We start from the raw sequence: 27,918 nt of genomic DNA on the forward strand, positions 1-27,918 counted from the left end.
ATTAATTGGACACTTTAAATTGGCCCTAGGTGTGATTGTGAGGGCGACTGATGTCCGTCTCCATGTGCCCTGCGATTGGCTGGAAACCGTTTCAGGGTGTACTGTGCCTCCTGCCCTTTGACAGCTGGGATTGGCTCAAGCACTCCCACGACCCTCGTGAGGATAAGCGGCACTGAAAATGGATGGGTGAATGGATGGATGTTTCTAGTAAGACAAACATTCTACTAGTCACTAGTAGAACGTTTGACAATTCAACTCATTTTTGACTTATCGGTTGAATTGTCAAACAATTAAAATAAAACAAAAAAGAAATCTAAAATATATTTAAAAAAATATGAAAATAAATTGACTTTTCAAATGAAAAATGTAAGAATAAAAAAAACCCACACAAAAATAAAATGATAAAAAAATAACTACAGTACATACAGTAAATTTAAATAAAAAATAAAAAATACCCAATTACAATGCAATAAAAAAAAACACTGCAATCAAATAATCAGTAGAAGTGGAAGTGGAATAAATGTCCAGCGTTCTTACACGCGTGCACGTGTCTCGCGAGCTCCCTGATTGCAAATTACGTCCGCCAGGCAGCGCTGTGCAATCAAGCCGAGCTTGCTTGGGTGCAGGCAGGCCCACCGACGCTGCGAATTGCACGCACTCCCCTCGGGCGTCTCGGGCCACTTTTGCCGTCACTCTGCACCGAAGCGGCTCCCCTCGCATTCTTCTTCCCCCGGATTCAACGCGTGGATTTGGATATTTTTCTCCCCTCCTTTCCCTGTTATGTGACAGTGGACTGCGCCGTTGCTGTTTGCGGCAAAAGGCGGCGTGGCAAGGACGCGGAATTGCGAAACGACCCCGAGGAAGCTTCTGGAAAACTCAGGTAATCCGCGTCCTCACTGGAATGTGCAGCAGGCGCCTTTGCAAATGTGACTTTTGCCGTTTTCTCCAATTACGACGTTTTGTTAAGGCGACGTCATGAATTCTGCCACCTCATGTGTACGCACTTAGTATTGTGAGGGGTGGCTCCTCGTCGGCCGATAGGTGGCGCTCGTGGATAGGAAAAGAAACTTCAGTTGTGATTGAAAGGAAACTGAATGTTTCAAAAAAAAAATGCTTAAAATTGAAATCTACAATAAATCAGGAATACAACTTAAATATAGAATGGAGGAAAAGATAAAGGTGACAAAGTGAATATAATCAATTTCATAAAGTGTTATTTTAAAATAGCAAAAAAAAAAACAAAAACACGGAAACAAAATTAAGATTGAAACATAAAAATTTACGTAAAGATTGAATAAAAGTGGGAAAATATAACAAGCTAAAGTTTCCCCAAAAGAACTAAATAAAAATATTCCATAATAAATAAAATACCAATTAAAATGTAATTTACGTAATCTGAATTGTTACATCATCATTGATCATTCATGTGGTCACCATGAGGCACTCCAATATTGACACATTTACATGCTTCCAAAAAAAAAAAAAAAAAAAAAAAAATGCAGCAGGGAATTTATTGCTCGCTGGTGCGAAAGGACCCCCCCCCCCCCCCCCCCAGGACCCACCCAGGAAAGGAGAGTGCCTGTAATGATAACGCGTCGCTCTGTTTGTGTTGTGTGCTGTTGCTATCGTGGCGACGGTTCCTTGGAAGTTGGGCTGCTTTTAAACGCGAGCGCTGTGTCACACTGTTGCATTATGGGAATGTTCTACAATCTAAGGCAGGGGTGCCAAACTCATCATTTTTGTCATGGGTCGCTTTGTAGTTACTATTTCCCTCAGAGGGCCGTTATCATTGTGAAAACCATAAAAATCATGAATCATCACATTTACACGTGCAATTTATGAATGGTGCTACTTTTGGAATCTGAACTCAAGGGTCATTGGTTTTTCAACTATTGTCGATGTTTGGTAACAGAAAAATGCTTGCAGTATCTCAATGTTATCATTTATGATGTGGCAAATTTTGGTACATATTTTAACAACAATCATGAAAGTTGACGCATGGTTTGGAAAAAATAAAATCATGCGGTGGGCCGAATCTGGCCCCCGGGCCTTGAGTTTGACACCTGTAATCTAACGTGTCCATACAGTACTTAATTGCGGTTCTTTTTGTACGCACTGGGGACCAGTTTTGGGTACTATAAGAGCACCCATTCTTAGTGGTTTTGTGAAGAATTATCCAATGGTTACATAATCGCAACACATAAAAAACACTTTTCTATGTGAACAAATGAGGGTTAAAAAAAATTGCTACTTTTGGGGAAACCCAAATGACAAAACGCTGCAAATAATTGACACTCTTGGGAAAGAAACAAGCAAAAAATGTGAACCCGCCCTATACAGCAACAGGTGTCAAACTCAAGGCCCAGGGCCCAGATGTGGCCCACCACATGATTTTATGTGGCCCACAAAGCCAAATCTAGTGACTCAATTTCCATGATTCTTGTAAAAAATCTGTACCAAAATTTTAAATTGTCACATCATAAATGATAATCTTGAGATATTACAAGCATTTTTGTGTTACCAAATGTGAATAGTTGAAAATAGTATAATAATAAATAGTTGATACCCCTGCTATACAGTCTCTGGTTGAAAACAAACAAAAACCGTAAACGGGGAATCGGGTAAAGAAAGCGAAAAAGTTGGCTTCTGCAAATAACTACGAATAACATCCCCCATAAAACCATGAATAGGGTGAATTTGTAAATGGCAAATGTACAATATAAAGTTGACACTAGGGCTGAAACGGTGAATGGAATAATGGTTAATATGCCCGTCGACAACTGGGATAGACTCCAGCACTCTCTGCGACCCTTGTGAGGATAAGCGGCTAAGAAAATGGATGGTTCATGGAGTCTAAAAAAAAAAAAATGGCTGCTAACACTAATTTATTCTCGAATGTAGGCAATAAAAGTATAACATTGTCAGTAAAGTAAATCCATTTTCTTTGCCGCTTATCCCCGTAAGGGTCGCAGCTGTCAACGGGCAGTCAGCGGGGTACACCCTGAATTGGTCGCCAGCCAATCGCAGGGCACACAGAGACAGTCGTGCGCACAATCACACCTCGGGTCAATTTAAAGTGTCCAATTAATTTTGCACGTTTTTGGGATGTGGGAGGAAACCGGAGTGCCCGGAAGAAAACCCACGCAGGCACGGGGAGAACATGCAAACTCCACACAGGCGGGGCCGGGATTTGAACCCGGGTCCTCAGAACCGTGAGGCGACCACGCCGCCTGTAAAGTAAATGGCTATTTAAATATAATCAAGTATTTATACTCTGTTACTCCCACCATTGGGGGAATGTTCATCATCATCTTGAATGTACTTTTCTTTACGGTACGTGGGGGTGGGAAGTGGGAAGTCAGGTTTCCAGACCGGAGCAAGAGGTTGTGGCTCAGTAAATTAATCTTCAACAAATACACATTTACATTCCTGTGAGCGCGTCGTGACTCAAAGACGACAGACACACCTTTTTGCGCCTGGAATGTTGCAGGCCCGACCCGCGTTCACCTCTCGCCTCGTCGCAGTCGGGTTGTTTCATCTAGAAACTGTCGGGAAAGTCCGAATGCGATCGCTTTCCTGCTGTTTACATTATTAATAGATGTTTTAATCCACAAATTGCATCAATTTTGGTGGATTTGCACTGTAGGTCCAAGGTTTACTTCCATGTACATTTCACAATGGGACTCATTTATGCCTTGGAATTTCCCCCAAAATGGCCGACTTTGTTCAATTTCACACATTGGTTCTTCTCCGTCGTGTCACGATAGTTTTATGTCGCTGGCTGAAAGCGTTTTTTTTTGTTTTTTGTTTTTGTGACACTCCTTAAAAGGATCAAGTTTACTCTTTGCTCCGTCTGCTTTGGATTGCTTGGGGCGCTGGTGTCAAACTCGAGGCCCGGGGGCCAGATCCGGCCCTTCACATCATTTTATGAGGCCCGCGAGAGCAAATCATCTGCGTTGATAATGATATATGGCAACCATATTTTGTTGCCAATCCCTGTTAGGCTTTGGTTTCCAAACTAGTTGTTGTGTATTTGTTACAATACGAGATGATTATGTATACATTTAGGCGGCACGGTGGTGGCTCAGCTGGAAAGCGTTGGCTTCACAGTTCTGAGGCACCGGGTTCGATCCTGGACCTGCCTGTGTGGGTTTTCTCCAGGAACTCCGGTTTCCTCCCACATCCCGAAAACATGCAACATTAATTGGACACTCGAAATTGCCCCTAGGTGTGATTGTGAGTTCAGCTGTTTGTCTCTGTGTGCCCTGCGATTGGCTGGCGACCAGTTCAGGGTGTACCCCGCCGACTGCCCTTTGACAGCTGGGATAGGCTCCAGCATTCCCCGTGACCCTTGTGAGGATAAGCGGCTCAGACGATGGATGGATGGATGTATACATTTAGATGGTAGTATAAATCATAACGGCCCTGTGAGGGAAAACATATCTTTTATGTGGCCCGTGATTAAAAATGAATTTGACACCCCTGGCTAAAGGGGAAAACATGCTCCAAACCAAAATGGCCGATGGTTCAATTTTGGGGTATGGGGCATGGCATTAAATTTTAATGATCATCTAGGTAACGGAGTTGTAGTCCAGCTTGTTATTGATGTATGATTCTCATATGTGCTTTAAAATTTAAAGGGGGGGGGGGGTGGGTGGGAGTAGTTTTGTTTAAAACAGTGACTGCTGGTTTCCACCAGGCCTTCCACTGCCAGACCAAACCAGGACTCGCTCGTCTTGGACCGTATTTGAACCACACACACACACACTGTATTTACTTGTCCTTGTATCCTTTCCATCTCCATGGTTCCATTAACTCCACCCAGAGGGAGAAACTCATATAAGAGCAAAACCCAAATCTCCTCGTTGAGACGTTCGAAGATGTCGCACAGGAATAAGTGGATCAATGATTGGAATATCACAGATGGCTGCATTTTTGTTTTACTTCTTGGATTCCGTGGACCGCCAGAACCTCCTTTACGAGATTGTGTACACAGGATGTCCTTAAAGAAGTGAGGATTCTCACTCATTTATACCTGTGGAAAGTGCTTATATTTTGTGTACTTTATATTGCGTATATGAATGTTGTATCTTGCGTAAATATTTGTTCCACATTTGATTTTATTATACAGATTTTTGTACAAAAACATAAGTGGGACGAATATATATCCCTGGTGGGACACCATTACGAAATCATTTTTGTGGTTATTACTACTGCATCAGCCAAAACCAGAAATTATTGATGTACAGTGTTAACATTTCAGTATGACTATTAAGAAAAGATATCACAATCGTGGCGGCACGGTGATGGCTCAGCTGTAAAGTGTCGGCCACACTGTTTTGAGGTCCAGGGTTCGATCCCGGACTCGCCTGTGTGGAGTTTGCATGTTCTCCCCCGTGCCCGCGTGGGTTTTCTCCGAGCACTCTGGTTTCCTCCCACATCCCCTAAAACAATGCAACATTAATTGGACACTCTAAATTGCCCATAGGTGCGATTGTGAGTGCGGCTGTTTTGTCTCCTTGTGCCCTGCGATTGGCTGGCGACCAGTTCAAGGTGGTACCCCGCCTCCTGGCCGTTGACAGCTGGGATAGGCTCCAGCACTCCCGTGACCCTTGTGAGGATGAGCGGCAAAGAATATGGATGCATATCACAATTGCTTGTTTTAAACTGACTGATCACAATATCTATTATTTTAACCGCTGTATTCATATTTGAAGTTTCGCAATATGATAAATGAACATGATTCATTGTGATATTGATTTATTCAGCGTAGTTAGTGTAGTTGTAGTTACGCAGCATTGGGTGTGAAACATATTCCCCCCCCCCCCCCCAAACGAGGGCTCACCTTAGTTCATTTTAATGACCGGTTTAGTGTCATCGCGTCTGCTGACGTCAGTGCGTCTGCCTGTCTGCGCTCTGGAGGAGCGTTGATAAAACTCAACAGCTGCTCTCGGCACATTCTCGCCTGACTCCTCCTAGTTGCCTCCCTCCTTCCCTCCCTAACCCGGAAACTAGCCCAGTTTTCCACACACACGCCTGACATAACCAGTAAGCGAGCTCTCCTCATTTTCTTTTTCCTCCTCCTCCTCGACACGCACTCGTCGAGCAAGCTTCTGCCTCCATTTGCAATTCCGACGAGGTAAGATCTGCACTTGTTGTTCTTTTTTTTGTGTGTGTGTGTGTGTGTGTGGTGGGGGTCTGGAGGACGAGACAATTTTTGTCCAGTCAGAGTGCCGGGAAGCGTTCCGTGTGGTGGGGGTGGGGGGGGGGGGGGAACTTTCAAGGTAGAATATTCAGGAGCGTTTGTGGAGGAGGTGCCGGTGAAAAGCGCAGCGCACGTGCGATGAGAGCGCGAATGAGCCACTTTTGTGTATTAAATGAGCGCTTTTATGTATTAATGAGCACTTTTACATGTTGAGTGTGTTTAGAGAGCGTTCATGACTTTGCTGCTCATGTGGGCGTGTGCGTGCACATGTCGGGGGTCGGGGAGGGGGGGGGGGGGGCTTGGTTGATGGGGAGGTGGCAAAAGTTTGGCCGCCCACTCTGGAGTGCATCCGAGGGGATGTTTCTGGTGTGTGATTTTTATAGTCCTTTCCCAGAATATGATATTCCTCATTTTTGGCTATTATGTTTAATAGAAAAAAAAAAAGGGCATAAATTTGCCGCCTCGCAACATGGCCTCCCCCCAAAAACTCAAATACTGCGCAGTTGTTAAAAAGTGAAATCAGTGTGCATTGATGAATGGGTTTTATAACTGTTATGGTTACATTATTATTATTATTTTTTTTGAGTATTTCTTGTGTGCGGGGCGTAGGAGATTGTGCCCCATGAATCATGCGTCGCAACAAGTGACTGACACGACAAACATGGGTTTTGTTTTTACTATCAAAGATATGACGTTGCTAAGGATCTCCGAGGAGGAAGTTGGTGTCATGTTGGGTGTATTATTATTATTATTATTATTTTTAATGTATGAGTCAGCATCGCCCCTGGCAACATGATTAGAGCAAAAGTGTATTTTGTAATCCTGATTGCAGTAACTTGTTGGGTGGTTGTGGGTGGCAAATGGGGTCCTTGCGTAATGGCGACGTTTGCCCCCACTCAGCAAGCACATGAGCAAAAGCGCTGGAATACTTGTTGCATTAATCAGACCATTTTTTTTCCCCCCCAAAATGACTTTATTTAAATGTCTATTTTTTGTCATTAAAATATTTTACACCCAAATGTTAGTAAAATTTAACATATATTAATGGTTAATTAACACTCCATTCCTTCAGTATTTCCCAGTAAGTAATTTTTTTTTTTTTATAAATTAAATAAATATTGGGAAAATAGAATCTCTTTTCGGTGGGACAAACAGATGGAAGCAAGAATTTATTTTTTTTGTTCTTCTCGACTTCCTCCTCCAATGGAATGATTGTGTACACGGGATATATATATATATATATATATATATATATATATATATATATATATATATATATATATATATATATATATATATATGAGAGAGAGACTTGGTGATTTCAAAAAAAAAAAAAAAACTTTCATGCATGTGTACCAATTGGTGTGGCAAGTAAGTTCTTATATTGTGTACTTTGTATTGCTGGATGAATGTTGTATCTCGCGCAAATATTTGCAGACTTAACCTCCGAAGGTTTCAGTAGTTTCCATTTTCCTTCAGGTTTTTGTGGGAAAAGATGGCTTCTTATCATTTATGCCACAGGTGTCAAACTCAAGGCCCGGGGGCCAGATGCGGCCCGCCACATGATTTTATGTGGCCCGCGAAGTCAAATCACGAGTATGAGCTTCCGTGATTTTTTTTGTTAAAATCTGTACCGAAATTTCAAATTGTCATATCATAAATTGACATTGGGACGTTGCAAGCATTTTTTGTGTTACCAAACATCAACGATAGTTGAAAAACTCATTACCGTTGATTTCTGATTCCGAACCTAGTTTATAAATTTGTGTGATTATGATTGGTCAATTGAAGATTTTTATGGTTACAGTTGTCATGACCCTCTGAGAGAAAACGTAACTACAACTTGGCCAGCGATTTAAAAACGAGTTTGACACCCCTGATTTATGCGCTGTTCATAGCGTCCGCACTGAACCGTCGGGAGCAAGTCGGGACGCAGTTGTTCCAACGCAACCAAGTTGTATTCTGGCTTGCATTGAATAAACGAGAATTCCTCATCTGTCTGTTTAAAAAAAAAAAAAAAAAGTCCCTTGAGCTCCAAAGTTTGTCCATCTTAAACAGGAAGACCCACGGAGATGCACGCATGTTCTCGTGCAAACGAGCCAGGAAACGCTAGAATAATGGCGGTCGTAAAACGCAAGAACAACACGCACTGACGTTTAATTGAATTGGATCTGGAGACTTGTGAAACAAAACAACAAAAACTACCCCTGTGGGTGCGGAGGCCTCGTTTTTACTGGTTGTGTTCCGAAGCTGATCTAAAAAGTTCTCAATAAATCCCAACAGAGGTTCCTGTTTTGCCAACGATTTGCTTATTTTTAAGTCCCGTTGCCTTGCCCAAAGGATCACGAGCAGTTTGTGGTTGCTCCCGCAGCAACCGTCCGAACCTTTCGCCATGGAAACGGCAAGCCAGAGACGCAGCGGGCGCAGCGCCGTCTCGCCGGCCCGCATCACCCGGCTTCAGGAGAAGGAGGACCTGTGCAACCTCAACGACCGGCTGGCCGTCTACATCGACAAGGTGCGCTCGCTGGAGGCGGAGAACGCGGGCCTGCGTCTGCGCATCACCGAGTCCGAGTCGCACGTCAGCCGGGACCTCAGCGGCATTAAGGCGGCCTACGAGGCCGAGCTGGCCGACGCCCGCAAGACCCTGGACCAGGTGGCCAGGGAGCGGGCCCGCCTGCAGCTGGACCTCAGCAAAGTCAGGGAGGAATACAAGGAGCTCAAAGCCAGGTAAGGAGGCATGCGTCATTCCTCTAGAAATCAAAAAAAAAAAAACAGGATGTCTGCTCATCTGGTTTGTAGCAGACATTAATTATGGCTGCCAAATTTGTTTTTAAAGATTACGTCCCTGGAGCAGGTTTCACTTGGCAACATGAAACTTTGTAGGCATGAGACTCACAAAAAAAGTCACAAGAAGCCATCCCAGAAGAGACAGGAAGTCAGCATTTTTGCTTTGAAACAGGCGTCTGACTTAATAGCCATGCCAATTTTTTTTTTTTTTAATTTAACCCTTGGCCCGCACAGGAAGTCGGCCATTTTTGTTTGAAGCGGATGTTTTAGGCTCATAATGCTTCTACTGACCTGTACGGGGGTTCAAGTTTTCTTGTGCTGTACTCATGATAAGCAAGTCTACCAAAACGGTCGATAATTTGACGGCGTCACGCAGATATGTTTATAATCGTTGAGCCGATGGAAAACCGGACCCCCGTCAGCAAGCGCGCAGGATGTCGTCAAGTGAACGTCTCCTCGGGTTTGATTTTTGTGCTGGATTGTGACGAGCGATGCCTCAGGTAGTGCCGGCATTCCACAAATGTCTTGGAGCGGTCCAGGCACGGGTGGAGGCGCAAAAAGGGAAACGGCTGCTAAACATAGTACAGTCGACCCTCACAAGTGGCCCCCCCCCAGCAGTTTTTGTCTTCTCAGTGGCGGTCTTTGTAAACGCCAACCGATGGTTATCAGCTTGTGTCTTATGACGCGCAATGGGTGGGGGGGGGTGGCCCAGAATCACCCCTTCGTTGCGATCGGGACGGGCCTCGGGCTGCTTTTGTGTTTGGTTGCCACGGCGACCGGGGGCAGTCCCTCGTGACGGCGGGGCGACTGACCGGGTCTGATCTGATTGGCCGAGTTTGGGATGAGTGAGTTTGTGTCGGGAAATTGCAAAATGTGATTCCCCCCCCCCCCTCCCCATTAATATGAGTGAATGTAGAACTACTACACGGAACGCAGGTGGCGCGGCCCCCACCGCTCGGAGCCTCACGCTGCTGGAGCTAACCGTTACTCAGACTACTTTTTAATATGCAAACAAGGTAGAAGAGTGATGGTGGGACTCACTATTATACAGCAATGTGCCATTAATCTTTTTTTTTTTTTTTTTTTTGGATGGTAAATTCATTACTTGCTCTATAAAATATTTTTTTGCATACTAGTTCTCATTTTAGCTATTTAGGTAAAATATTAAGTACGTTTTTACCTTATTTGTTTTCATAAATATTTTTTGGGGATTTCACGGCACTTGAATTGCACACAAAGAAAAGGTGTTATATTTTGAAGTGTAAAAAAAATACTTAGGTTGTATTTAAAAAAAAAAAAAATTAAAAAAAATTGTTGCATTCCCAAATTTCCCACTTAGTCACATGGTTGTTTTCAGCAACACAATAAAATAAATTAGATCATAATTGCTGTCAGTTATGCAGAGATTTTATCTATATGTGGGGAGAATTCACGAATTGTGGAGGTCCACTGTTCATCCAGCCATCCATTTTCTTTGCTGCTTATCCTCACGAGGGTCGCGGGGAGTGCTGGAGCCTATCCCAACAGTCAACGGGCAGGAGGCGGGGTACACACTGAACTGGTTGCCAGGCAATCACAGGGCACATAGACAAATAATCACACCTAGGGGCAATTTAGAGTGTCCAATTAATGTTGCATGTTTTTGGGATGTGGGAGGAAACCGGAGTGGCCGAAGAAAACCCACGCAGGCACTGGGAGAAGATGCAAACTCCACACAGGCGGGGCCGGGATCGAACCCGGGTCCTCGGAACTGTGAGGCCAACACTTTTACCATCTGATCCACCGTGCTGGCTGGTCCACTGTTAATATTAAATATAATTTAATCTGGTCATGGTGTATATTAAATATTTAAAATGTAATTTTAACATTCAAAAAAAATAACAAAATATTAGTTTTCTTTTTTTTTTTAAATACGAAAAATATTGTGATTAATATTTTTACTTTTGTGATCATATAATTTTGAGAATTAAGAATACTTCCTTTTTTTTAGGCATGGCATTTGGAGCCTTTTTTTTTTTGTCTACTTCATGCGGAACGATTTGTAACATTCAAATGCCTTGGTAATTTTCAGTTCCACTAATACAATGATGTATTGCAGGTGTATTTCTATATAGCCGTATGATAAAACTGTTATGTCAGTGGGCCACCCTGCTCAACACGGCCGTGCTTGCGAGTGGGCGTTTTTATTTTTTATTTTTTTTGCGCAATGCAAAAGCACGTTTTCTGGTTATCAGTTGGACTCTCGCTCGAGGAGGAATCACCTCCCTGCCGCAGCGGCGGGCCGGGCGGCGGTTTTGGGGCGCGGCGGCGGACTGGAGGGCGTGATCAAGATTTACGAACAAGACGTGGCCCGACAAGCTTTAAGTGTGAGGAGTGTGAGCGCAACTGAAGTGCGGCAAGGAAACGTTCCCTTAATATGTTGCATTGCACATTCTCCTGCAGCTTTTAGTGACATCAATATTTTGGAAAATTGACCAGGATTTCAAGCATAATAGAATGATTGAAAAGTCTTGAGGACACATGCCTGAAAATTAAGAAGTCGGCCATTTTACTTCATTGGAGTCATTATGTGGCAAGTTCAGGGCTCGTATTTTGATAAACTCCTACGAGGGAATTTGCCTAAATTGAAATCGGGTATCGTAAAAAGCCCCGGAAACGTTGATATTTTGCATACAGGGGCTAATGTGGGCGGAGCATGATGTCAAAGTTGGACGATTTTGAGGATTTGTGGATGGGGGGGGGGGTGCTGGGGTTTGCCACCAGTTTTAGGTAGTGATACAAAATTGAGAGGAATGTCAATCTCATGGAAAAAGTCTCAAACACCCATTGCCGAAACGTTCGAGAAAGCGGCCATTTTGGTAAACTCTTACTAGGACCTCCCCCAAATTAGCCCAATTCAAAAGTAGTTATCCAAGACAGATGTGGGCTGTAAAATGTTTTTTTTTTTTATTATTATTTACATGTTCTAACGTGGGCGGCACAGCAGGTAAAGCGTTGGCCTCACATTTCTGAGGTCCCGGGTTCAATCCCGGACCCTCCTGTGTGGAGTTAGCATGTTCTCCCCGTGCCTGCTCGGGTTTTCTCCGGACACTCCTGTTTCCTCCCGCTTTCCAAAAACACGCAACATTAATTGGGCACTCTAAATTGCCCCTAGGTGTGATTGTGAGTGCGATTGGTTGATTGTCTCTATGTGTCCTGCGAATGGCTGGCAACCAAGTTCAGGTTGTACCGCGCCTCCTGCCCGTTGACAGCTGAGATAGGGTCCGGCACTCCTCGTGAGGATAAGCGGCGAAGAAAATGGATGGATGTTCTCATGTGGGTACTTTGCAAAGCGTTTTGAGGATCGGCTCTGAAAAAGTGAAAAGCGAAAAGCCGTTGGTCGTTGTCTATATCTTGCTCTTCATTTTTCTTCTTTGAATGTTAACAGTGAGGGATTGTTGTGCGCTGTACATGCGAAGCAGATGTAGCCACGAGCTACTCTGTGATTTTCTTTGGACGAAGGATCAATGAAGAGTCTCCGACTCCAAAACGTGGTGACGAGTGAAGCTCTTGGCAGGGCAGTTTATACTTTGTGTGTGCGCGAGATTTTATAGATGTTTCCATGGAAGTCCGGAGCCAGCTCGGCCCTTCTGTGAGTCACCCCGTAAATCGTTGTCAAGATGGCGGCTGAACGTTCCCAGTGGGCCGCGGGTAAAAGCTGGCGTATTTTCCATTTTGTGCGGCTTCTTATGTAACGTTTAGATTGGAACCATGTGAGCGCTCGAAGGCGTGGAGGACGCGGTCGTTTTCACAGAGCGTTGGAAACGGCGGCAGCTCCGCCTTCAAGCGAGATGAGCCACGGGAATTTTTGCAGTCATTAATTTAAAGTTTTGCCGTCTATTGAATGCTCACAAGTTTGACAGTGAAAGTTGAGTACTGTAATCACTGCTCATTCCCCCTAAAAAAAAAAAAAAAAAAAAAAATTTGACTGACACAATTTTGTATACATAGTGTAAATACATATCAGTAATCGGGAAGGTTGTTTTTTTTTTTTTTTTTTTTTTAAATAAATGCTGGTGTCGAGCTTTGTGGCTGGCATGGTGGACAAAATTTTAGAGATGTGGTATCGGATGTCACGCGCTAGTGAAGTTGTAACTGTCTTTAAAATCATTTCAAATGATTTATTCGACACCATTTGTTATTCTTTAAAATTATATAATTATAGTATTTTGGTTTTTATAATCTATTTGTGGGTGATTATTGAATTAAATTACCAATGTATATGACAATTAGAATTTTCATTTTCCGTTTAAAATGTATTCTGGACTATTAGTTATTCTTTAAAATCATATCATTGTAGTATTTTTTTTATAAATTTGTGAGCAATTATTAAATTTATAAATTACATTACCAATATATATGACCATTTTTTCATTTTGTTTAGAATTATTTATTCTGTACGATTAGTCATTCTTTAAAATTGTTTTTTATAAAGTAATTTGCAAGTTATTAAATAATTTATAAATTGAATAAAATTACCAATTTACATGAATAAGTTTTTCACTTGATGTTTAAAATGATTTATTCTGTACTATTAGTTATTCCTTAAAATTATAGTATGTTTTTTATCTATTTGTGAGTGATCATTAAATAAATCGAATTAAATTACCAATGTTTATGACTTACAATTCTCATTTTGTTTAAAATTTATTCTGTACTGTTATTCCTTAAAATTATATAATTATAGTAGTATTGTTTGTGAGGGATTATTAAATGTGTGTGTGTGTGTATATATATATATGAAAATTAAGAATTCTATATATTATTTTCCGATTTTTAATTGTAGCTAGTGAAGTCTAAAAAATGTTTATGGGAATAAATGATTGTATACATTTGCATGAGACTTGGAATTAATTATCTTTTACATCCCATATGTTTTGCAGTCCCCCCCCCCCCCTAAAAAAAGTACTGGCCCGCATGACTTATTGTACGGGCGTTTAGTTATTTTTATAATAATTTAATTCCATCTCGGGCTCATTGGACAATTGCAGGAAAGCCTCATTAAAAACAAACAAAAAAATTAGCCCAGTGTTTTTTTTCCTGTGTTAGGAAACCCGCGTGGCGAATGGAATCTGCCATCATTCAATAGAAAATAACACCCGAGTAGTGAGATGATGATGGGAAGAAGAAGAAGAAGAAGAGGGTGTTAATGAAAGTGTAAAACTAGTCTGGACTCGACACTCATTCTACAGTGAATCATTGCAAAACCACACGGGACGAGCACAATGGCGCCTCATATTACACAAATGAGTGTGTGTGTGTTTGCCAGGCTACGGTGTTTGCATACAAATGCCGAAGTTGATTGAGTTTCTCGTGGTGACGGCCAAACAAAAGGCGGTGTGCCGCCTCGCCTCTTTTTTTTTTTTTCTCAACAAGCAGACTGCCCTACCTGCTCTCTTTTGCATTTTCGCACCCCTACCAGCGCTCGCCCATCGCAGCGTGTGAAGCGTCGGGCTTGCGGCCGTCGTTTGAAATTGGAAACAGCGACGGCGTTTGTTCTTGTCGCGGGTGCATTTTGCATCCCGCGCGCGCACAGTGCTGCCCATTGTTCTCCGCGTTGCGAGTGGCGGTCATGTGACCGCCTCCATCTTGTCACCTTTTCCACGTCGGAGGCCTGACTTGTTTGACCAAAGAGACTATAGGAAATTTGGGGAAACCCCTTTTTTTTTTTTTCTTTTTTTCTTTTCGTATGTTTGGACTGTGACTCATTGGAAAATTCCACTCACATATATACAGTATATCCAGAACCATGCGCACATGCTCACCAGATGTGCGCACACGTTCGTGATGAATGGCTGCTAACGCTAGCCGCTGCCACGCGGTTGCAGCGACCCGCAGGGCAGCTGCTCGCCAAGGAAACGGCGCTAACAGGAGCGCTCTGTGCCGGCCCGGCGCAGCTGTCCGGACGGTGGGCACCCTTCGGAACGAGCGGTCCGGCCTGTAAAAATTTAAAACTGTCAATCAATTGTGAGCTCAGAAGCGCTACCTAGCTACCCCCCTCCCCTCCACCCCTCCACGTGAAACACTGTTAGAGAAATCAGCTCAGCAATTTCATTGATTGTGCTGATTATAGTCCAGCGAGTGAAAATTCAACTTACACGCATCTCTTAACGACTAGTTGGCAATTTTGTTCTTTGGACTCTAACCGTGACCCAGCAGCTTCCTTCCATGGTGCTGCTGTCCCAAAGTAGCGTCGCTCATCATTCCAGGATCCCTGCTGCCAATTTGGGACTCATTTTTTGCGTTTTTCCTGGTCAGACTTTGGCAAAATACGAACTCTGGAATTCACCTCGAATGGCTGCGTGAAACCAAAATGGCCAACTTCCTGTTCCTATTCAGGCTTTTGGATCGTTGAGACTTTTTTTTTTTTTTTTTTTTTTTTCCCCTAGTGATAAACCAGTGTCCACTTAATTTTGTGTTTATTTGAAACTTCTTCGTTTCATTTTTTAAAAATACTTTTCCAGGGGGGTGCTATTAGAGAATTTTTCTTTTTACATTTTTTTTTTATTATTTTTTTCTCCTTTCATGGAATCCTCAAAATAATAATCACACTTTGAAGAATAGAGTATGCTTTTGGTTACTTCTGTAGTCATTTGAATATTTTTTTTAATTAAATTATTGCAATTTAACCACAATGGATGTAATTGTTAAATGTGTCAATATTTTTTCTCAATATTTTTATGGTGTATCATTGCAGTACTTAATTGTAGTACAATTGATTCTGTTAGACAAATGAATTTTTTTAGAATTTGTAATATACAACTAACTTACAATTTATTAATATAAATATTTATATATTTCGGCACTAGTTTTTTAGCCTTTCAAGCAAATGGCGGGCTTGATTCCTGCTCAGTGCCCTAATACCAAGCTAAAATGCAGAGAAATACGGGTGTTAAAATTGCACTAAATCATGCAGGTGACTTGCTGTGATAATATGCAATGTTAAAATTTTCCTTAATATAATTTAAAAAAATTGGCAGTAGTGTAGCAAGTACAATGCAGTTTTTCAAATTCATTGGTAGGTACAGTAAAAATAGATGAATGCAAATTCTCTGGGTGTTTACTGTATGTCGCGTTTTGCTCATGCTAGCAGACCTGACAACGAGACCTGGGTTGCCCTGGCAACGCAAACCAACCCGGGTGGGCGGAGGGGGGGGGGGGGGATTCAGGAAGGGATTTTTTTTTTTTTTTTTTTTTTAATGCTGGTGGCGAGTTTTTGCTTTGTGGCTGGCATGGCGGACAAAGATAGCTGCCTGTGAGTCATCGCTCAGGCCGGGAGGAGAGCCAGCGCATTCCTTCTCCTTCCTCCTTCTCCTCTTTTATTCTTTCTCCTGTTTTTTCTGTTCACACTCTCCGACAAAGCACGTCTTCTGCCCTTCTAACAGCGTCCCTCTCGGCACTCAAGTTACAGTCACCAGACACGATCTCATGTCTTTTTATGGTCAACGCTGGAAATGATCATTTGAAGTTTCACGCCCCCCCCCCCCACCCCTCTGGCCCCCTCCCCCTTTTAAAGCAACATTGTTATAGAAACCCTATGTCCGAAACGGACACTGCAAACCGGTTAAATTGGTTTTGGAGGCTTCAGTTTTTGTGCAAACTATCAGAATTCTGAAAAATGCTGATCAGACCTCGACACCACGTTCCGCCCGCGTGAAATGACGACTGCGGAAAAAGTTCATGGAAATACGACCTCTGGCATGGAAAAAAATCCCAAACTGCCGACTTCCTGTTCATTTTCAGCCACTGTTCTAGTTCTAATTCCGAGTTGATTGGTTTAACTGGTGTTGGGGGGGCTATTTTGCGCAACTTTCCAGGGGGCGCTAGTGAGTCAGTTGGGAGGGCGTCTCATTCAGGGCCCTGCGGTGACACACGTGCACGCACATGGAACGGAGTTATTTATTCAGAGCCCCTCTCGTTACACAAATCAGACTTAGATGATGTAAACAGGCTGTCTTTCCCTCGGGAAACGCTCACGTCTACGCACGTACACACTATTCGTGAGCTAAATAGTGGATGACGTTGAAGTATGCACACATGAAGTACCTCAATGGCGTACGGAGTGCATTCGGCTGGTGATTGCGACTGACGTGTCCATTAACGTTACATCCATCAAAGGCAAGATGCCCCCCCCAGCTACAAATAATGGCACTGGCTGGGTTTTAAGTAACATTTGAACGTTCTTTGTCATTCACGGGCAGAAAGGGCCAAGACTACAATTGTATTGTATATATCGACCAGCCAGGAAATACACTACACCAATTTGCTGCGTTTCGATTCTGATTTCTACAATTTTTCACGTCGCATTTTTGCCATCTCTTTTCATCCTGAGATGTCACAAAAAAAGCCAAAGAAAATGAAGGGATGAAACCCACTTAAATGGTCTCCAAGTGAACGCACGACACAAGAACTGTACAAACCCGCGTTAGACGGAAGGTGTCCTTTTGCGCAGTCTTGCAATCTCGCAGGGGTCTTCGTAGAAGAAATATGGAAGTATACTTTGTTTTGGCTTGTCCCGTTAGCGGTCGCCACAGCGTGTCATCTCAGAGGAAGGCTCATATTTGTTTGGCACAGGTTTTACGCCAGATGCCCTTCCTGACACAAGCCCTCTTGGGGAATTCTGGGAATTTTTGCAAGTAAATGAAATTTTAGTTTTGGTTCCCAGTCGCGTTCTTGACTAGTTTTTGGCAGCTGTGACGTGGTGGAGGGCTGCACGTGCCGACTTCCCCTTCACGGCAATTTTTATTGATCATTTTGATTCTTGTGTTCTGTGACAATATGAGAACTGAACCTGCCAAGAGACTCACTTGTTTCCACCAGAAGGTTTTTCTATCTCTTTCTTGTATTAAACAGCCATAGAACATGGGTTGCTTTCACCAGATGGTTTATTACCCCCCCCCCCCAAAAAAAGAGAAAATTAGCTTATTATAAAAAGACACCTGTCAAACTGCGGCTTATTTTTTTGCTTTTATTACAAATCAGACTATCACACAACAAAATCAAGACTGACAAAAGGGCCTTTGACGTCAAAATCATTTCCAGACATACAGCTAAAATAATCCGCCGAGTGCGTTGCTAACTGCTAATTAGGGTCAGTCGCTTTTTAGATTCGGTTCATCATTCACTCCATAAACTGCAAAATCTTTTCCCACCATGGCGACACATACTTTTTAATCCATACATTGTGTATACTTGGTAAACTTGTCCGATTTCCACTGTGTTCGTGTTTCTCTCCTTCATAACTGACGTAAGAAGTTGGAGTCACCACCGTTTTTTTTCCCCCTGTGACGTGACACCGCCATCTGTTGGCGTCTGTTGGACATTGCAGCATTTTACAGGCCTGAATTTCACAGACAAGCTGTGGGAGAGACTCTCTTCCACACCTCCCTGTTGGAAAAATGTTACTTTCAAGGATATTGCACAGTATTTACGTTAGAGGCAATAAACGGTTGTGTTGTAGTCGAGAAATGTACATTAAATATGCACAGAAGGGAATGAGTTAACTTGCATCAACTTACACGGGAATAAGTTTTCTTTCCAATGTGAAGTGTCCTCTTTTTCAAAATGTGATTACTTTCCACCTGGCTCCTTTATCACATGCAAAACAATGTGAAATCATTCATTTTGTTTCCTAGCACGTGTTAAAGATGCCAGTTTGATGTGTTTATCAGAGTTGGAAGATTGCGAAATTGACAACAGTTGTCGTCGTCTTTCTGTTTGTAGCCATGTTGTTCGTGTAAGCAGTGCAAGTCCGCGGGGGCATTCTGTGGACAACAGAAGAGGGGGGGCGGTCTGTTTAAAAAAAAACAAAAAAAAAAAACAAAAAAAAAAAAACTTGTCCAAAGAAGAAATAAATTATTCATCTCCTAGATCTGCTTTGAAAAGCTTTTGCTCGTCCCGAAGTTCGGAGTAAAGGGCTGTTGTTTGTTACCGTGGTGACGTCAATCACCTGCTTTTATAGTCTGTAGTACTGGTAAGAGCAGCCAGGTCGCCTCTTGTTAGAGCGAGCGTCGTTGGCAACCATGCCCTTTAAAATCTGTGCACAGCGTTTCGTGCAAACGCACTAAAACGATGGAGTTTTGTTGGCATTCAGCACCTCGCTGATAGCTTAGCTTTTTTTATCTCCTTGCTTTGTCTGTTTATCTCAGCCACGCTAATAAGACACAATGAAGAGCTTCCCCTCGGCGCAAATGGAATTACACAGAGCTTCTTTCTGTCTTCTTCCCCGCTAACTGTATCCATCCGCACGCATGCAGTAAACGCGAGTGCGCCTCAGCGAAGGGTCTGCGCTTTAATGGCCTCTTGCTGCTTAATTTATGGCTAATTGCTGCGTGTTGACAGCCACATGTGGAACATGTGTTCAAATGGCTCTGTGTGGCATTCAGGGTCACGTGGTGTAAGGCAACCCATGATTGTAGAATTGGGGGGGGGGACTTACTGTACATCAGGAGGCTCATGCACTTTTTTTCCTTTCAGCTACCTCAATGCTAACATAAGAAATGCCATGGATGGGCTAACAAATAGCCAGTGTTATTGCACTTTAGGTGATGGACTTAAAACAAGTTTTGCCGCAACACATTGTTGAATTTTTTTACTTTTTGTAATCATAACTACAACAACCAACCATTTCGACACACTTCTGACACAAAGAAAATGAACTCGGCAATGCTATAAACATCTTGGACATTTGAAATCATAAAACATAACCAACGAATGGTGACGTGTGGCCCCTCCTACAATATTGTGCTTAAAGAACAATCGTCAAATTTAAAACAAGTCCTGGCCCATTTTACGTGACATTATTTGCCAATTATCCCCGGTTAATTTCCCACGGGCAGGCGCTAGCTTTTTCGTAGCGATGCAGCTCGCCCTTGTGACGCCCCTCCCCCCCCCCCCCCCCAGGAACAGCAAGAAGGAGTCTGACCTGGATGCGGCCCTGGCCCGCCTCCGGGACCTGGAGGCCCTGCTCAACTCCAAAGACGCCGCCCTCAGTACGGCGCTGGGGGAGAAGCGCAACCTCGAGGTCGAGATCAAGGATCTCAAGGCTCAGGTGGCCAAGGTAGACACACACACACACACACACACACACACACACACACACACACACACACACACCACACACACACACACGAGGACACACAAAGGTTGGGCGGCTCAATTCCAGTCAAGGCAAAGCTGCGCAGTTGCACCATCTACTGGCACCTGGCATGAACTTCATGCTTTTAACCAGTTATGGGCAAGAATGGAAATAGAAAAGTCGCTCAGAAAAACCTATAAATAGAATAACCTCTGGGGAAATAAATTTTTTTCATTGATCTCATTTCATAATTGGTTTAGTTGACTTATTGGAAATTTTTAAAATTTGCTTGCAAAATAAATTTACAGGATAGAATTATTGGTTATTTTCTCAAGAGACCAACTATTTTGTTCTTTTTACAATTTAAGCAACAAACTATGGCTAGGATTATTTTAATAATTGATTCATGTGTGGGTTATTTTGTTGCAAATTAATCATCCTTATTTTGAGGCTTTATTATTAAAATTAACCCATTAGTGGGCAGCGTCCCATTTTTGGGACATCATTATTTTCAGATTATATCCTCCAGTATATCAAAATATTTAAATGTTTTAATCTGAAGATGGATAACTCATCGGTCAAAGTTAGTTATTTCACTTTCCTTCCTGACCCAAGATGGCTGCCTCAAGTTTTCATATAATTTAACCATAAACGAAAAAGAAGTATTTCCTTAATTGTGGCCTGTTAGGAGACTTTTATCTCAATAAGGCAAAAAATTGCCACCCTGCTCATGAATGGGTTATTACAATACCGAAACAAGATCTCTAAACGATTAACCCATTATCAAAAATTCAATAGTTTTGTCGATTAATCGAATAATCTTTTCACCGCTGAACTGAGGCTACCAAAAGCAAGACTGGAGCTTCGTCTTTCGCCAGAAAACGTTTGCTTTTAGCCGTTTCTGCCGCTAAATCTTTTTCTCGTCCGTCTTCCAGTTGGACGTCGCTCTGGCAGACGCCCGTCGTCAGCTTCAGGACGAGATGCTCCGTCGCGTGGACGCCGAGAATCGTCTGCAGACGGTGAAGGAGGAGCTGGAGTTCCAGAAGAACATCTACAACGAGGTAGCGGTTTTTGGCCCAACGGGGCCGCCGGCTCATCGTTTGCCGCCACGCCATTGTGACCAATCCTCGTGTCGCAGGAAATCCGCGAGTCCAAGCGTCGGCACGAGTCCCGCATGGTGGAAATCGACAGCGGGCGGCAGCAGGAGTTTGAGAGCAAACTGGCGGAGGCGCTGGCCGAGTTGAGGGGTCAGCACGAGGAGCAAGTTGGGCTGTTCAAAGCCGAGCTGGAGAAGACTTACAACTCCAAGGTAAGCTGCAACCTGGCGCCACCTGCTGTCCGAGCAGGGTTTTACAGCTGAATGTGTTCATGTACACGGTCGCCACCAGAAGTTTACGTTTGCAGTGATATTATTTTGCCTTTTGAACAATTTGGACGCGCACGTAGACGTTCGCTAACTCACGAGGACTGTGGTCTGTCTTTCGGCAGCTGGAGAACGCCCGGCAGTCGGCCGACAGGAACAGCCACTTGGTGGGCGCCGCGCACGAAGAGCTGCAGCAAACGCGCATTCGGGTCGAGGGCTTGACGGCGCAGCTCAGCCAGCTGCAGAAACAGGTGCACGCGCAACACGCACAACAGCCAGCAGGTGGAGCCGACAGAGTCATTCGCAGATTAAATATTCTTATTCCTCATGTTAGTTGTGGGCTAAGTTTTGATTTTTGACATCTGCACAGTAAATATCGGTTTTATTTTATTTTTTTCCACCTATGTAGCTTTGCTGTGGTATTTTCGGCGAACGCTAGTTGGGCGTTGGTAATCACTATTATCTTGCTCAAAAGAAATGTATAGAAGAAATATTTCTTGGGTTCACACATGCTAAACCTCTTATAATACGAGTTTTGTTTGTGTTCAAATTTGATCCTTTATCAAATACGAGAACTAGGCACATACTGTTATGGATGCATACATAATTTTGACCAGAAAGTTCCCCGTCCAGCTGTCCCTGAGCGAGGCCAAAGTACGCGAGCTGGAGGACACGCTGAGCCGGGAGCGCGACCTGATGCGGCGCCGGCTGGATGAGAAGGAGCGCGAGATGGCCGACATGCGAGCGCGCCTGCAGCAGCAGCTGGACGAGTACCAGGAGCTCCTGGACATCAAACTCACCCTGGACATGGAGATCAGCGCCTACAGGAAACTGCTGGAGGGCGAGGAGGAGAGGTGAGACGGACCAGTCCTCCAAATCCAGCTGAAAATAAAACCAGGATTTGGATTTGGGCTTCCACTATTTACCGTAATTCCCGGCCTACAGAGTGGACCTGGTTATAAGCCTAACCAAGTACATTTGGAAAGGAAATACCATTTGGTACATGCAAAGACATCAAGCACCCACATTGAAAGCCACATTCAAACATGAGATATTTACAAAGAAAGACGCTAGCACTGAGCTAGTGCTAATGCTAACGCTAACAGTGCCGGTTCAAATAAAGCGAACCGGTAAATATCACTAATTCACGCCAGTAACACAGCAGCAACACGCTAGCGCTGCGCTAACGGGGCTGGTACAAGTCACTTCCTCGGCACATATATTCCACCGGTCTCATCCCTACATTTTTCCGCTCGAGTGCCCCCTGCGGCCGTTAGAAAAATTGCACAAATTAGCCGCATCCCTGCATAAACCGCAGGGTTGAAAGTGTATGAAAAAAGTCGCAACTTGTAGACCGGAAATGACCGTAAATCGTTTCGGAACAGAGTAAAAACAATTGTGATTAGTGATGAGCTGCTTGACTTATTTCATTCCCGGCTCTACCCCACCCTCAGGTTGCAGCTGACCCCCAGCCCCCCGCCCGGCCGGGTGACGGTGACGCGCACCTCGGGCTCGTCCCACAGCCACAGCCGCCTGCTCCACGCCACCCCGGCGGCCGCCTCCAGCAGCCGCACGTCGTCCGGCGTCGCCAAGAAGCGCCGCCTCAACGACGACGACAGCGACACCTCCAGCGTGTGATGGCGGCCGGCGGCACCGTCACCAAGACGCGCATCATGCAGCACGCCGCCGCCAGCGGGCGCGTCACCGTGGACGAGGTGGACCAGGACGGGAAGTATGTCAAGCTTAGCAACAAGAGCGACGAGGTCAGTGTTTGAGATGCCTTTAAAGCATACGTGACTCACCGCAAAAATTGGGTGAACATTTTAAGAGCGACCTGAAAAGTGTAGCTCATTGCTCAAAAGAAAACGCCATAGACATGCTAACGATCAGCATCAGTTTGAATACAATACTCACAGGCATTTATTCATTCTCTAAAAAATTGTATCCAATTTGCATCTTACTGAGTCACTGAAAATGGTGAGAATATAAGTCAGTCTCTTCTTCGTTTGTCTGTGCTTATGTTATAGCACTTCCCAGTGGCTAAACTGGGCACACCGGAAAGATCGCCAAAAAAAAAAATCTTCACTCTTGTGCCTTTTATTTAGGTTGCTTGTGAAATACCACAAGGGGTTGTATGCTAACGTTGTTCCGGCCCTCCCCCCACAGGACCAATCACTAGCCGGCTGGCAGTTGAAGAGACAAGTCGGGGGCGGCACCCCCATCGTCTACAAGTTCCCCCACAAGTTCACCCTGAAGGCCGGAGCCACCGTCACTGTGAGACAATATAATTTTTTTTTTTTTTTTTTAAATCTTTTATCTCTCAACTTTCACTTTTAGAGAAAAATGGCATAAGGAAAGGAAAGTTATGTTTCTAAATTGCTTTTCTAAACTAAACCCAACCACATCATACTTATTAAATCATTTTGCTCGTCTCAGAGTAAGAATAAAAAAGTTCAATGTTCAGTCTGCCTGAAGCAGCAATTTATCATTTTGGTGTAAACACTTTTTAAAATTAAACTGTTTCGTAGCTGGAAAAGAATACAGGATACATTATTAGATGCAATAATAAGTATTGTTTGACTGTTTTTGTGCTGAAAAATAAAACAAAACAAAATACCTTTATTTCCAATTTTCTTTGCATTTTTTTTTCCCAAATGTAAATCTTCGTGTGGTTTGATTTATGTTGGTAACATTTTATTTTATTTTTTTTTTACTTTTTTTGGCAAAATCTTTCTGGGAAAATTATACTTCATTTTATTTGCAAAATAATGCCTTTTTTGAAGTATTTACTATAAAAAAAATTCACACTTTGGCACAATATTTTTTAACTATTGAATGTTTTTTTTTTTTTTTTTTTTAAAACATGAATCCTTTTTGCTAATTTTGTTGCTTTTCTCCTCCCCCCCAAATTTTCTCGATGTAATTTTTTACATTTTTTTTTTTTAAGGCAGTAGTTGTAGCAAGTACCATGCAGTTTTTCAAACTTTAAATTATTATTTTTCATTATTTTTTTGGGGGTGCAGATTGACTGTTGTTCCTAATCGTGACCTTTAACCTTTGTATAGATCTGGGCGGCGTCGGGCGGCGGAAGCCACGCCCCCCCGTCGGATCTGGTGTGGAAGAGTCAGGACTCGTGGGGCACCGGTGACATCCTGCAGACCGTTCTCGTCAGCGCCGCTGGGGAGGTGATTCTCAAAGCTCAAGCTCAAGCTTGCGCTCCAGCTCCCAACACAAAATATTTTTTGATGACATTTTGTCATTATGGAAACGTCAACTATTTTTTTCAATTCTCTTTCTCAGCTCCAACTTTTTTCAGTTTTTTTTTTTTTAAAAGTGAACCATTTTTCTAAATAAAAATTGGTGAATATTTTGTTGTTGTTGATAGTACAACTTTACCCAATTTTTTATTTTTTTTAAATTAACTTTTTCCACATACACTATTTTCGTATTTTTTTTTTTTTAACAGGACAAAGAATGTTTTTTTTTTTTTTTTTTTTTTTTTTTTTTTTTTTAATTTGGAACTTTTTCCGAGATAGCTACTTTTTTTTTTTTTTCCCATACAAATTTGTTTATTCTGCTCATTCCGGACCACCTCTCAATGTTCTCCCAAATATGTCCGTTATTTGTTTTTGCACTTTCACTTAATTTTGATTGTCAAATATGGAATGTCAATGAACCCAAATATTGTTCTCCTCCAGGAAATGGCCAGCAGGAAAGTGACCCGCACGCTCTTCCAGGAGGATGAGGAAGACATGGTGACGTCATCCTCGGCGTCGTTGTCTTTTTTTTTTTTTTTTTTTTTTTTTTTTTTTACTTTCTCTGCCGCCCCCTGCAGGGAGCGCACAGCACCAGCGGTGAGAACGAGTACAACCTGCGCAGCCGCACAGTCATCTGCGACTCATGCGGGCAAACGTCGGATCGCGGCCACGGCGGCGGCGGCCTGTCTGAAGGCCTCGTGGGACATTCCTTTTTCATGGCTGACGCTCAGCCCAGACAGGTTACACGTTTACATTATTGTTATTTTATTACAATTTAATTATCAAAATTCAGAACATTTCTTCTAAAATTCCTACTTTTTAAATCAGTGGTATGCATTATTATTATTATTGTAACTTTCCATTTTGACACCATAACACAATACTTATTAAAAAAAAAATTCTGGAGAAAATATCTTTTCCTTTCGGCTTGTCCCGTTAGGGGTTGCCACAACATGTCATCATTTTCCATCTAAGCTAATGCTGGAAAAAATATTATATATATTAAAATGTACTTTATTTTCAATTTAAAACCATTTCTTTGAAATGCTCATATTTTTCATGTTTGACTTTTTTTCCCCCAGAGTTTTAAAAAAAAAAAATCCCTGCTATAATTTAGATTTCCCTCCTGAAAAAATGACTTTTTTTTCATTTTTTTCTCTTGTGAAGTTAAAAATTTTCATTGCAATATAATAAATTATTTTCCTTCATGTTCTTGCATTTTCACATAAAAATAATTTTATCACTTGTAACTTTATAATCTTTATTCTTCCAAAAGTGTTTTGAATTTTGTATATTTTTCCTGAAAAATGTCAATTTTTATTGTAAAATTAAAACATTTTCCTTATTTCAAAGGAACATTTTCATATGGAAAACAACATAATTTATTCTTTTAATCTATAAAATAAATGTTTTAATAATGAAAACAAAATGCAAATCCATTTTTATCCAGAAAAAAGATGTACTTATTTTATAAATCAAGAAAACGTCACACAAAATTCTCAGTACAACAAAAGATTTTAGTTCAAGATTTTTAGAACAGTTTTGGAAATGTTTACACTTCTCAGAAAATGTTCACGCTTCACTAAATAATTAAATATTGTAATTTTATACGAATCAAAATAACACTTCTTTTTTTTTCCTCAGGAAAACTTAACATTTTTAATTTACATTTTTTTTTGGTTTTGTTTTAACATTTTTTTTTATTTATTTATTTATTTTTTGCCCCTCTGAAAGGCCAAAATATTAGTTTGTCATTGTCGTAGTAACGCTGCTGTTTTGTTGTCCGTCCTTCAGAGTCGCGTCCACCCCGAGAACTGCGTCGTCATGTGAAAGCAGACTTGGCCCCGCCTCCTCCGGCTGCACATGTTGGAGTCACTGCTGGGATGTTCATTTTTTTTCTTTCTTTCTTACGACATGATTTATTTTTCTCCTTTTTTTTAATATATATATATATATATATATATACTCTGGACTTCTGTGCTGCTTGGAAGTTGACAGTAGCTTTCCTTTGCATAATCTACTTCCTGTATGTTATTATTGCATGTGCGCTAATGCTAATGCTAGTGCTAATGCCCCTGGTTCACTTTTAATGCTGTCAAAAGTCAACACGCACAGATTGTGATCCCCTGTAAACGCGCGTATTGATATTGTTAGCCCAATAGTATATTTGCGAGTCATTTTAAAAAAAAAAAACTTGGTCGCAATATTTAATAAAATATACTTGCTTAAACATTTTTCTTGTTTTTTTTTAATAATGTTCGGATCTGATATGGGCAACAATGCTATTAGCTATCGACAGACATTTATACATTAAAGAAAATGAAGCCAATGTGGCTTGTTTTGTGATTATTTTTTTGACTCATTAATCCTGTTTTTTTTTTTTTAATTTAATTTAAATTGCATCTGATGTTTTGTGATCTGGGTTTTTTTTCATTTTACAACAGTCATTTTTCCTTCACTTCCCATCTTGCTCCCTCCTCCCCATGAGTATTTTAAAAGCATTTTTTTTTTTTTTTAAATCTAACCCTCAAAGATGTGGGGTGACAGCGACTTTTAGATTGGGTGTCCTCATGTGTGCCTGCTGCCATGTTAGCGCTTATTAGCATAATCGTAATACTTTTGGCATGCCTTTGTGATTTTTTTTTTTTCCTGTTTCCTGTAACTTGTCATTAAAAAAAATCTGTACTGTACTGTATTCAAGCAGCTTGTCAGCCAAAGTAAGCATAGCCAAGCGCTTTTTGGAAAATACTTGATGGCTGTAATTTTGTAGTTTCAGATTTTTTTTTTTTCCATTTTTATTTTATTTTTATTTTTATTTTTTGGTGCTATTACGGTCCCCAAAAGTGCCTTCCAAGTCCTATCCAAAGATTTAAAGTTTTCAGAGAGTTGTCACAAGCGGTGTCAATTCAACGAGATTAGAATGTTCTGAAATTTGCCAAATGAAAAGGTTTCATTTTGAGAGGTTGTGTCCTGATCAAAGCCATATTCATAAATGTTGGATTACTTTTGTGCTTCTTTTCCAAATAAAACCTCAAAAGAACCGGTCTCATGTTTGCTCGTCACAAATATGCTGCACTTTTTCAAATTTACATCTAAAATACAATAACAGTGGAGTGTTTAAAAAAAAAAAAAGGGGGGTGGGTGATGTAAATTGTTTTTCATAACTTGTCATATTTTTAGCTTTTTTTTT

At 42.0% G+C, this 27,918-nt stretch overlaps 1 protein-coding gene across 1 annotated transcript; it reads left to right on the forward strand.

Annotated features, from left to right (window-relative positions):
• The first annotated feature begins 505 nt into the window (after positions 1–505).
• LOC133500300 (lamin-A-like) lies at positions 506–27,768 on the forward strand. The gene is given in 14 exon segments (XM_061818838.1): positions 506–880; positions 8,577–8,932; positions 19,934–20,090; positions 21,044–21,169; positions 21,247–21,417; positions 21,597–21,722; positions 22,105–22,325; positions 22,926–23,106; positions 23,109–23,234; positions 23,638–23,745; positions 24,537–24,656; positions 25,170–25,226; positions 25,307–25,468; positions 26,523–27,768. Coding segments are annotated over 14 exon segments (2,307 nt in total). The 5' UTR covers positions 506–520; the 3' UTR covers positions 26,559–27,768.
• The last annotated feature ends 150 nt before the right edge of the window (positions 27,769–27,918 follow it).

This window comes from Syngnathoides biaculeatus, chromosome 5, assembly GCF_019802595.1.
Source record: "Syngnathoides biaculeatus isolate LvHL_M chromosome 5, ASM1980259v1, whole genome shotgun sequence".
NCBI lineage: Eukaryota > Metazoa > Chordata > Actinopteri > Syngnathiformes > Syngnathidae > Syngnathoides > Syngnathoides biaculeatus.